This window comes from Talpa occidentalis, unplaced genomic scaffold (assembly GCF_014898055.3).
Source record: "Talpa occidentalis isolate TD23 unplaced genomic scaffold, MPIMG_talOcc4v2.1 talOcc4.5, whole genome shotgun sequence".
Taxonomy (NCBI): Eukaryota; Metazoa; Chordata; class Mammalia; order Eulipotyphla; family Talpidae; genus Talpa; species Talpa occidentalis.
The window spans coordinates 101775567-101787859 of NW_023604861.1; the positions used below are offsets into that span (position 1 = coordinate 101775567).

At 40.4% G+C, this 12293-nt stretch overlaps 1 protein-coding gene across 1 annotated transcript; it reads left to right on the plus strand.

Moving 5' to 3' along the window:
* The first annotated feature begins 6 nt into the window (after positions 1 to 6).
* Positions 7 to 11303, plus strand: CNOT11 (CCR4-NOT transcription complex subunit 11). The gene is made up of 7 exons (XM_037527980.2): positions 7 to 609; positions 3189 to 3353; positions 4740 to 4892; positions 6490 to 6692; positions 7927 to 8129; positions 10819 to 10915; positions 10993 to 11303. Exons 1-7 carry the CDS (start codon positions 87 to 89, stop codon positions 11188 to 11190), a joined length of 1542 nt encoding a protein of 513 aa, XP_037383877.1. The 5' UTR covers positions 7 to 86; the 3' UTR covers positions 11191 to 11303.
* The last annotated feature ends 990 nt before the right edge of the window (positions 11304 to 12293 follow it).

The window sequence follows — 12293 nt, forward strand, 5'->3', positions numbered from 1 at the left end:
TGACCGCGCGCTTTACGGCCGCGGGGACGGGGCGAGCCGGCGCCAGGGCCACTCGGGCCGGGAAGCAGGGCGAGCGAGAGAGGTTGATGCCCGGCGGCGGGGCGAGCGCGGCGTCTGGCCGGCTTCTCACCGCCGCGGAGCAGAGGGGATCGCGGGAAGCGGCGGGGTCGGCGACCAGGAGCGGCCCGGGGGTCTCCGGCGGCGGCGGCGGCGGCAGAGGCGGAGCAGGCGGCCCCGGGCCGGGAAGTGGAGGCCCGGGGGGCCCCGCGGGCAGGATGAGCTTGACCCCGAAGGAGCTCTCGAGCCTGCTGAGCATCATCTCGGAGGAGGCGGGGGGCGGCAGCACCTTCGAGGGCCTGTCCACCGCCTTCCACCACTACTTCAGCAAGGCCGACCACTTCCGCCTGGGCTCGGTGCTGGTTATGCTGCTGCAGCAGCCGGACCTGCTGCCCAGCGCGGCGCAGCGCCTCACCGCGCTCTACCTGCTCTGGGAGATGTACCGCACCGAGCCGCTCGCCGCCAACCCCTTCGCCGCCAGCTTTGCGCACCTGCTGAACCCCGCGCCGCCCGCCCGCGGCGGCCAGGAGCCCGACCGGCCACCGCTCTCAGGTACGCGCCGGGGCGCGCCGCTCCCCGCGACGGGCCGCCCTTCTCTCCCCGAAGCAGGGCTGCATTGTGGAGAGAGTCACCCGCGATTGGAAATGAGTCTCCTTTCAATCATCTTCCCCACTGACTATGGAGAAGTGGTAGCCTGATTCCAACAAATCCATAGCACCGAAAGTTGTCCCTCTCAATGGTGCAGGGCTTCAAATCCTGGACCCCAGTGTGGGGCTTGGCATTTTTAATGCCTCAAAATTGGTTTTGTTCTTGTAGAGCCGATGTGAAGGGTGTAACTAATCACTCCTTGGATTCTGTCCCTTAAACGAATAACTAGAAGTCACCATTCAGAACCCGAGTAAGTTGTTGGGGGAAAATACACAACAGACAGCAGCCACCGTCGTTGGTCTGTTGGTGTCCTTAGATAACGGGATTGGGGAGGAGGTAGAGGATGGAAGTAGTCTCAAAAGTAAGTTCTAGTTTGGAAAACGCAGGAATTCTGGTCATTTTGTGAAGTGTGTTAATTGAGTAGCATTGGTGAGAGCAGATCTCTGGTTACCTAAGAGGCTGTATTTTTATTTTATTAATTCAAGTAAGAAATGCTTTATGAAGCCTTATGGCTTTGAGAGAAAACTTGGAGCCAGAAGAGAAAAGCACAGAGAGGCTGTCAATGAGTGATAGGGACCTGGAAGACTGAGACAAAGACCAGTGTCTTTAGGGGGAGCAGGTGGAGGGGTGAAACATCTTGATCTTACAGTCCTTTTAATGGTGGGAAGCAAATTACTATAGGTAGGGGCGACTCTGTACATAGGAAGTAAAAGGTTAATTTAAGGTGGCAGGTTTAGAGACGATTGAGAGTTTTTGGTATCACAGGAGAACTTTTACATTTGAAGCTATTCAGTGTACTTGCTTGGCAATCGCTCTGTATCAACAGCATCTTCTGATGGTTTTCCTGCACTGCTCTTATCTAAGAGGGGCAACCTTTGTGTTGGATGAGCTGCTTTTAGTGTCAGGTTCTGAGCTTGGCTTTCAAGAATGCCCAGAAAGTAAGTGCAGTATGTGTATACCTGGTAAAAACCCATCATTCTAGAGTACCTTTAGTAGAGGAGGCATACAGGGTAGGATTTAGGTCAGAGGGCTCTTTGAATTTTGAAGGACAGGTTAGGCAGAGGGCTTTGTCATTCTCAAATTTAGGAGTCTGTCAGGAATGGCATTCATGGATTGCTTATTTTACCTCTCTGTGCCCCAGTTTCATCTGCAAATACAGATAATTCCCAGCTGGTAGAGTTATTACAAGGAGTAAAAGTATCTAGGGTGTGAGCCTTTATTATGGTTACTTTTATTAAAGTTGGTAGGGTCAGTGCTTCAATAAGAGGCAGAGGGACTGTATGTGTAGAGTTAGTATCTTGTGTGTGTGTGTGTGTGTGTGTGTGTGTGTGTGTGTGTGTGGAAGTTTTTCAGATGATTCTGATGCAGTCAAGGTTGAACAGGTATTTGGAAGATGACTTTCCTGCATTTAAGAAACTTGGAGTCTGTTGGGGGAGACTTAAACATTGTTATAACACATACATGAGATATAAGCTATGGCACTATACCTCACATAAAATCCTTGTTAGGGCAGAGAAACTACCTGTGTTGTAGCTGAAAACATTCCCAAGGAGAGTGATATTTTTGATGGATATTGATTAGAGATGAGGTGGGAAGGGAGCATCAGGGCCTGTCTGGTGTTCTTAAAGAACTGGGTACATTGGATGTTTTGAAATCAGGAATCAGAGAAGCAGAGATTTTATGCACTAGAATGTAGGAAACATGAATTGGAGGGGAGTTCTAGAGATGAGATTAAAAAAGTGCCTCAGGACCAGGTTATGAGGGGTCTGTAATAGTGCTGAAGTTTGGGTTTAATACTTGTGTAGACAGGTTAAGTAATATGAACAGATTTGTACATAGAAATGTAACCAAATGGTAGGTGGGCATGTGGACTGTGGGTACTGGGTGGGCAACAATCAAAACAGACCTGGGGAAATCAGGAATGCTGTGTCCCGTAGTCCAGGCAAGAGGTAGGGTGTGAAAATGAAAATGAGGGGGTGGAGTCTGGCAGCATTGCTGTGGTGGGATGCATGAGGCCTGGTGAGCAGCTGAGTTGGGGCAGAAAGGAAGCCATGTACTGCACTGTGGGAATTTTGTAACTGCACTGGAGCAGGTATGTGAAACATACTTCCTTGCTAGAGACTGCTTGTCTGTTCCACTTCTGCATGGTTGCTGGTAGAAGCAGAGAAGAAAGAACAGCATTTCTGAGTGCTACAGTTTTTGTTTGCAGAAGTAAGCTTTAGTCTTTGCAAGGATAGAGGCATGTTAGAAAACAGAGTTCTTTAGTAGTGACAAAACCTTACATTTCATTGATGTTGCCCCAAAACAACATTCAAAAGCCATTTAATCCCATTTTCATGAATGTGTATATTTTTTTAACTGAAGCAATTATAATTGTTTTTAAAAATATGTGAGTTGAGATGACGCAAATGCTGGTTTTACCAGATTCAAGTTAATTTTTAAAAATAGCCATTAGAGAAATTGTTATACATTTTTGTTTACAGGGTTTTTGCCTCCTATAACTCCACCAGAAAAGTTTTTTCTTTCCCAGCTGATGCTGGCACCCCCAAGAGAACTCTTCAAAAAGACACCTCGACAGATTGCATTGATGGATGTCGGAAACATGGGCCAGTCTGTGGACATTAGTGGGCTTCAACTAGCCTTAGCTGGTAAGGAGAAACCCATGCTTTTGACACCTTTTTTTTTTTTTTTTTTTTTTTTTTGGTGGGACTCTTGCCGGCAGCAGGGGAACAAAGCAGTGCTGAAGAGGCTGCGGGCAGCCCGGCAGCCCAGCGCTCAACCACTGTGCCACCAGGGGAGGTCCTGCTTTTGACATTCTTGTGTGGTAGCAGTAGGTCTTTTTCCTTGACCTACTCCACTTAGAATGAAAGTCTTTGTAACTGCGTTAAAATGTTATTGACTATGCAGAAATGAACCTCACTATTGGATCCTTGCTGATGGGGGTCTAAAAGTTCATTTTGAGTTGTGCGTGAATTGATTGCTTTTCCAATTTAAGAATACTAGGTACCCTAGTCTATTAAAAAGAATTCCTGCTGTCACGTCTACTCAAAGGGATCTACAGATTCAATGCAATTCCTGTCAATACCCAAACAGTGTGTTTTGCAGAAATAGAAAACTTCCTCATAAAACTCACAGAATCTTAAGGGACTCTGTATAGCCAAAGTAATATTCCATTGGCACCCTTGTTGGGAATCATTTGACCATATATAGGAAGGTTTGTTTCTGGGCTTATTCCTTATCATTGGTCTGTATGTCTGTCTTTCCCACTACTGCACTGTTTTGATTACAATATTCTTATATTAAGTTTTTTTTAAGATTTATTTTATTTATTTATGCATACAGGAACTGGGGTATAGGCCAAAGGTATGGGGTGGGGGTGAACGGATTCACCAGAGACAGAATGGGGAGCAGAACAGGTAGATCTACTGAAATGCACTGCTGAGGGGAGCAGCGGGTGAGACAGGAGAGGTCTGCTGCGCCATGTGGGCCAGCTCCAAGGCCAGGGATCGAACTCCTGCTACAGTGGCTGCTGATAGCTTCATAGTGCTGAGACTTGCCACCAGGAAGCCCCTAGCCATTTTACTATTGATGAACTTAATGTTGCTATGAGTATTCTTGTACAATCTCCCAGTGCACTTGTTAAAGTATTTTTTTCTAGACAGGTAAGCACATGTGAAACTTCTCCATGTAATGGTTCAGTCCCAATAACTGTGTCACCTACATCCTCCTTTGCAATTGTGTCATAGCTTATTTTTCCCTGGTTTCTAAAGGGATTAAACATCTTCTCAGAGGTTTATTAGCTATTCAAGTTTTTTTATTTTTAATATAAAATGTATATTGATGTAATTAGCCTATTTTTTCCTCTTTGGTTCTTTTTAAATAAATGATTTGTAGGTGTTTCAAAGGGGAAAAAAACTCAGAATTTGACCCTTTATTTATATGTGTTGCATATAGCTTTCCCAAGTCATTAGCTTGCCCTTTCACTCTCATTATGCCTTCAGCCTAAAAATGTCTCCTATTCCAACCTTTTTCAGAACGCCAGTCTGAATTGCCAACTCAAAGTAAGGCTAGTTTCCCTAGTATTCTCAGTGATCCAGACCCGGATTCTTCTAATTCTGGATTTGACAGCTCAGTTGCCTCTCAGATAACGGAAGCTTTAGTCAGTGGACCAAAACCACCCATTGAAAGTAGGTATATATAATTTTATACTTTTTATATTGTCAGCATCCTCTGAGACTTTCTGGTTTTCTGAAATGTTTTCATTATTGATTAAATTTGAATTTAATGAGTAACTTTCTAATCTAGTGCCTCCAACACAGTAGAGATGTTCTGCAAGAGTTCATTTCTTGTTTAAAACATCACACAACAGGGTTTTTATTATATTGCTATTGTCAGCATGCCTGAAGATATAAAATCTCTAATTTTACTGACTCATTACCTTTTATACTTCTTCATTAAATCTTATCACCACTATTGCCTTAAGCATTGTAAAAGTTTTACAGATCTCAGAACTCTTAATTTACTTCAATTCAAAGAACCATATTATGAACTTGAAATGATATAGCTGTATCTTTGGATTACATAGGCCTCTATCTGGTTTTAACGATGTAGGCCTGTTTTTTCTTCCTAGGGAGAAAGAACATGTTCTTTATAGTATCACCATGATTTTGATAGCTACACTGTCCTTTAATGTTTTTTTGATTTACAAGTGGATATTTGGCATACAAGGGTTTAATATTTGAAGTCTCCTTTAGTCATAAGTGTGTCTGAAGGTCTGTGTATGGCACATAATAGGCTTTAATATCTGCTTAGACAGAACTTTGACTTGCATGGCCCACCAGAATGGCATGTGAAAAGCAAATCAATCAGATAGTTTAGCTAAATGCTGGGTATTACCTCATGGAGCTTTCTATCACGTAAGTAGCACATTGTCTGAAAAGAGATTCAGATGCTAGTTCTGATGATATAAGTGAAGAAGTGGTGTAGTTTAAGATAAAGTGATGATTCTTAGCCAATAAACTAGAATTTAATTTCAAATTTGGCAGGGGCTAGATTCTATGATAGGAATAAGCTATCTTAGTCTTTATGTGGAAACAAAGTGAAATGTGAAATTTATTTAGCAGCTGTCAAGCCAGCATTTATTTTAGTGGGTTTACAATTTAGAGATCAGTCTTGTTTTGTGAGTTGAGATATTGAGTCACTTCATTTTCCTGTTGTACTTTACTGCTTTATGAAAATGAAAATGGCATTTGTGAAGTTAGAGATTTATGGAAGTTTCCCAGATTTGAGAATAGCAAAGTCATACTTTTCCCCCTGCCATTTCATCAGCAAATAATATGCCACTTCAAGGTTATAACATTCAAAGATAAATCATAGTGGTCTCTGAACAAAATAGTAGGAACTTAGAATAAATGAGATTAAGTAGAATGGTGTACCTCCTATCAAAAGACTTGTACCAATGTAGTTGCTTTTGCAATTGAGTATTCATGCTTGAATTAAAAGTTATCAGATTGTGCTAACGCTCTCCTGTCTTCTCTCCAGAAATTAATAGATTTGGTTTCTGGCATAATCATGTCACATCATTGCTTCAGTTTCATTTTTTTGTTTGTATTTACAAAACTCTGACTTTATCACTTCTGTTCTGATTTTTATCTGAGTTTTATATGATGCTTTATTAAGGGTTAAGAGTACTTACTAAGTAGGATATGTAAGAGATGTATGCAGATAACGTTTAGGTGTTAGTTTACTGATAGAAGCAATCAAATATTACTACTCTCATTACAGGCCATTTTCGGCCAGAGTTTATTCGTCCACCACCCCCACTCCACATTTGTGAGGATGAGCTGGCTTGGCTAAACCCGACAGAGCCTGACCATGCCATTCAATGGGATAAATCAATGTGTGTTAAGAATAGCACCGGTGTAGAGATCAAGCGAATAATGGCGAAAGCCTTTAAAAGTCCTTTATCTTCTCCTCAACAAACACAGGTATATATTTATTGGTAAACATTTTCTTTAATCCATCAACTTTTTTTTTCCATAAACTGATAAATGACTAATAAAATGATAAAACTTATCAGCATGAGCCAGTAGTTGGAAGCTTCACAGATCTTTTGGATGAATCTCTGAAGCTTCCTTCTGCCTCTATTTTGGTGGTTTTACTCTGGTGAGGCAAGAAGTCTGATGACTAAAAAATGTGTCAACTTTTGTTTGGGATCTTTTGACTGAGGTTGACTCTCACTTTCTTGGCATTGTTAATAGCAAGGACTTTCTAAGCACTTTACATAAATTGCTACATTAAAGGACAGTAAATCTGAGGATAAGTAAAATTAACATGAGGCCCAACTAGCCCTTCTTATTCAGTTGATAAGTGGATTTCAGATTCTATACTCAATATATATAGCTTCTACTCTATACTATACTTTATTCTATACTCTATATGTAGTCCCTAAAGCACAGCTATAGTCCCAAGCACTCTTAGGGGAAAGGCAGGGACTCCCTGATGGTAGTTTCTGGTTGGTGAATTTAATTTGCATGCTTAAAACTTGTTGAAAGATATTGACATCTTCAGTGTACCACATATTATCAAAGTCAGTAATAACTATGACATTCATGGTTCACTAGGCCATCCTGTAGCCCAGTTCACTGTGGTGCATACAAATAGATAAGGAAAGGAGCAATTTAAAAGAAAAAGCACAATTTTCTAGGAGATGCTTATTTGAATTATAAGCGCAAATGTTAGTGAACTGAGAGTGATTGTGAACATTTGAACTGAACTTAAAAATAGTGCACACTAATTGCAACAGATCTCCCTCCCCGCCTTCGTCCCTACTCAGGTAATGTCTGTTCTTCATCTGGGTGTATTGTACTGAGAGTCTTCAATTTATGGGCTTGTGCTTTTTGGGAGACCTAGCTGGTAGCCAGATCATTTACATTTATAACAAATAGCAAGGGAAAACATCTAGAAAGGAATTAAGGGTAATATTAAAGTTCAGATATTATTTCCAGTCAGACAATAGTGAGTCCGGTTTAAAGTCCAGAAGGAGTGCACTGCATATTTATAAACTGTCTTGAAATATTAGCATTTATTATTTTTAAAGTTCAAATACAAATTTTGAAACATCAAGATGTGATGAGATTAAATGTGAAATACTTTATTGTATTTAGGAAAGACAATTTCTAACTTAAGAACTTCTCTTTCAAAATTTGATTGTATTTTAAGCTTCTTGGTGAGTTGGAAAAAGACCCCAAACTTGTTTATCATATTGGCCTCACTCCAGCCAAACTTCCTGACTTAGTGGAAAACAACCCTCTAGTCGCCATAGAAATGTTGCTGAAGCTAATGCAGTCCAGCCAGATCACTGAGTACTTTTCGGTCCTGGTCAATATGGACATGTCTTTGCATTCAATGGAAGTTGTAAATAGGTAAGTTTCTATACACAAATTTTGGGGATGAGGGATGGGTGGGTGTTTAGATCCTGATTAAGTGGCCAGAAGAGAAAACTAGCAACAAATTAGCCTGAGAAAAACCCATTAAATAATCTTAACTTAGTGTTCATTGCATGTGAACTTTAGCATCTGAGGGTAGGATCTTACATTTTTTACACATTAATAAAAGCACAAATGAAATTTAAATGCTGAAATTTCCCTGTGATACTTGTATTTTCTTTACCCTTGTACAATATAGATATTATATTAAATCACACTGTTACTACTGTATTGTAGGTTAAGTGTGGGTTTTCAGAGCTAAGAGAATTCTGAGAATATTATTCTTCCAAACTCTGTCTCCTTACTCTTGTCACTGTCAAGGAAATAGTATATTCCCTCTTGATGTGTTCTGTAGAGTTTTCACATTTTACTGTTTTCCTTACAAATATGTTTTAGGTAATTAAGAATAGGTGCCAAAAAAAAATATATATACTGTTTATATTTTTGGATATTTGAGTAAGGAACAAACAGCATTTGCAAAAAATTACATTTAAAAAAGCATTTTAGATTTAGAAAATTTTAAGTGTTTATGAGAAAAATGGCTTAAAATAAAACTGACATCAATTGAGAAAAAAAAAAAATAGGTGCCCACTATTTTACTAAGTTGTTTATACACAAGGTGACTATTTACCTGAGATAGTCCTAATTTAGGCTTCTTTTCCTGGGCTCCCTTTCAAGTGGTGTTCTTTTCGGGGTAACACATTACACAGTTACATATAAATGTTCACTCTCAGTAACAGACAACTAAAATTTTAATCAGAGCACATCATTTGAATGTTTATTTGAATTGGGGGTAATTTTATTTTTACCTACTTGAAATTGCACTGTAAACACTATGTCCTTTTAAATTAATGAGGGAAAAAAGCCTGTCAGGAAGCTGAGTGATGGAAAATAAAGTTTTTATTTTCTGCCACTGGCAAAACTAGTTAGCTGCTTGTTAACAACATGCCACTGTGTCTCTGTCCACTTGTTAAGATTTACCTTTTGAGGCTGTAATTTGTTCAAGTCCTTTGCATTGGGCTGAGCTCCGAGTGCTTCTTCCCTTTCACTACATTTGGCACAAGAAAGGCTGCATCATTTTATCAGTATCCTAGAGAGGAATTTCAAGGACAAGGTCCTGCTTTTGGATACCTTCCCCACCCCCTCCAGCCCCCAATCACAGTGTGAAGCAAACTTGTGGGCACTCAGAAATCTCAAGGACTATAGCAGCCTATCCCAGGTGTTTCCTGGAAGCGCTAAGTCCTTGGTGCTTTGTGTGAAAAGTTCCACAATGTACTAAGTTCATACTGTTCACACTGTGTATCACTAGCATAGCAAAGAAAATTTCATATAGTTAGCATGGAGTTCCTGCTCCTAGCTGACCTTTCTTTCTGGCCCCTAAAACATTCGTCAGAATCCTTTAGAAAATACTAGCCTTTGGGCCTCTCCGGTGGCACAGCGGTTGAGCGCCAGGTTGCGAAGTTGCCCGCAGCCTCTGGAGCGACGGTTTGATACCCGGCTGCTCCTCGGCCACCCAAGGAGGGTCCCGCATGGCGCGCAGACCTCTCGCATGGCGCGCAGACCTCTCCTGCCGCCCGCTGCTCCCCTCAGCAGTGTACTTCAGTCCTTCTGCCTGCTCTGCTCCCTGTTCTGGCTCTGGTGAATTCTCTCATCCTCCTGCGCTTCTGACTGTACCCAGTGCTTGTATAAATGAATAAATAAATAAATCTTAAAAAGGAAAAAAAAAAATACTAGCCTTTCCCTTCAAGACTCTGTACTACCCTGCCTTTTGTTACATTCCATGAGGTCTTTTCTGCTGTGTTCCTGAAATGTTATACTAATCCCTGATTCCAAGATTTTACTGACTGTTCAGTTATAAGTAAGGCTTCTCTACTTAGGTTTTAGTTTAAGTCACTGGTCCTTTCAAAGCTTTTCCCTTTGCTCTTTTTTGGCAACTGTGCTGTTTAGTTACTGAATTTATACTTTCCTCTTAGAAACACTGCCATGCATAGCATTTGTATTTAATAGGATTAGTAAATCTGATTTAAATGAGCTGAAAATTTGCCAGGGTTATTAGCGCTTGGAAGGTAGTAGTAACTATGAATTATGATTTAACCAAGAACATAGGGACATGGTGCTCAAAAAAATTTGAGTAATTACAATGCTTAATGCTTAGTATAAACTTTAAAAATGGAGTATCGTTTATTAGGCAGTGGCATTTTATTTGGAAAAGTGTATTTACAAATGAGCAACAGGGTCTACCCATCAGAAATTTTCACCAGAAAACCAAAATCATTTTGTAATTTATTGACGGTATTTTTTTAAAAGATTTATTTATGCATACAAGAGCAGGGGTACAGGCCAGAGGTACAGGGGGTGAGAGGAATCACAAGAGATAGAGCTGGGAACAGAACAGGCAGACTGACGGAAGTACACTGCTGAGGGGAACAGCGGGCGAGACAGGAGAGGTCTGCTGAGCCATGTGGGTAGCTCCCTGGCTGGGGATCAAACTCGTGCTGCAGTGGCTGCAGACAGCTTCATAGGTTGCATCTTAACCCCTTGGTCACCAGGGAGGCCCAATTGACGGTACTTTTTTAATGTTAGCAGATAAAATTAACAGCCTTAACTTTCTAATTTTATGCAACAGACTAACTACAGCTGTTGACCTACCTCCTGAATTCATTCACCTTTATATATCAAATTGCATCTCTACTTGTGAGCAAATTAAGGATAAATATATGCAGGTAAGAGAAATTTTTTTAAATCTCATAAATACCTGTCAAGAAAATAGACATAGTAAAATTTGTCTTTTCTTTTCCAGAATCGTTTGGTACGTCTTGTGTGCGTCTTTCTCCAGTCCTTGATACGGAACAAAATTATTAATGTGCAGGACTTGTTTATAGAAGTGCAGGCATTCTGTATTGAATTTAGTAGGATACGTGAAGCTGCTGGCCTTTTCCGGTTGTTGAAGACATTAGATACTGGAGAAACGCCTTCTGAGACCAAAATGTCAAAGTGATACCTCAGCAGGACACCCCCACCCCATCCATTGTTCAGCTGTACTGTGATTTAGTTTTTACAATTCTTGAGTAGTCTAATGCACATAAACAACACTTACTTCCTTAGAGCAAAGTTTTGCTTTCCTGGATGACTTTTCCCTTTAGATGAATTTTTGGTTATAGACTTAGAAAAATGTGTCTTTTAACGTCTCAGACTGTTCATAGGAGGAACTAGTCTTCCCTCAAATTACTATAAAAACGTAGATGAGGTTGTCAGCACTGAAGAACAAAGCGCCTGTTTTTGTTACAGGCTTTTGACAAGTTATGAATCCAGTTTTCCTAAGTCTCCAATGCTGAGGTACTTAATGAGAGTAAATAAAGCATTCTTAAGAATTTGTACTGCTCGAGGTGAAAATCAAAGTGTTCTTTGAATTAAATGGTAAACAGGAATTTGATCCTTGAACCTTTACATGCTTAGCTCTTATTAAGCACACTCTGAACCAAGGACATAACTTGTAACTTTATCTTGTCATGGGGACTTAATAGGTAACAGAATAAATGCATTTTCTGGACCTCTTAAACATTGAAACTTGTTAGAAACATTCCCCAAGGCTTTAAAGTAGCTGATATAGTTTTGGATTTTTTTCTCTTGTGATGTTCATTAGTTCTTTTATTAATAGTATGAGATAGTTTTTGTTGAGGGAAAAATCAGTCAGTGCTTTTGGGAGGTAACATTACCACTGAGGAAGTGCCATGTAAAACTGCTTGCTGAGTGGGATCTGTACCCTCCTGCCCATGCTGGGGCACATAACCTGTTCTAGAAATAAGAGCAACATGGCAAAGGGTGGGCTTTTACCCCACATTTAACTTTGTCAATAGTGCCTTACAATAAAGTTCTTTTTTATAAACTCTGTCCTCTCATTTTTACTTGAGGAACTTCCAAAGCATATTCTTTATAGAGAATCCGTTCAATAGAATTACTTTCTGATCCAATTTCTAGCAGAAGTTAAACAGTGGTGGTTTAGGTAAGTACAAGTTTCAGTCTTGTAGTAGTGGAGAAATAGTACTCCTAGATCTACAAGTCTTAAATCTTATGAAAGTGAAGAGTTTATAAATATATTTC

Excerpts from the sequence above, each read along its gene's own strand:
- CNOT11 (XM_037527980.2), top strand. The coding sequence starts at position 87 with ATGCCCGGCGGCGGGGCGAGCGCGGCGTCTGGCCGGCTTCTCACCGCC. Across the intron at positions 4,893-6,489 it reads ACCAAAACCACCCATTGAAA|GCCATTTTCGGCCAGAGTTT; the intron begins GTAGGTATATAT and ends CTCTCATTACAG. Across the intron at positions 8,130-10,818 it reads TCAATGGAAGTTGTAAATAG|ACTAACTACAGCTGTTGACC; the intron begins GTAAGTTTCTAT and ends TTTATGCAACAG.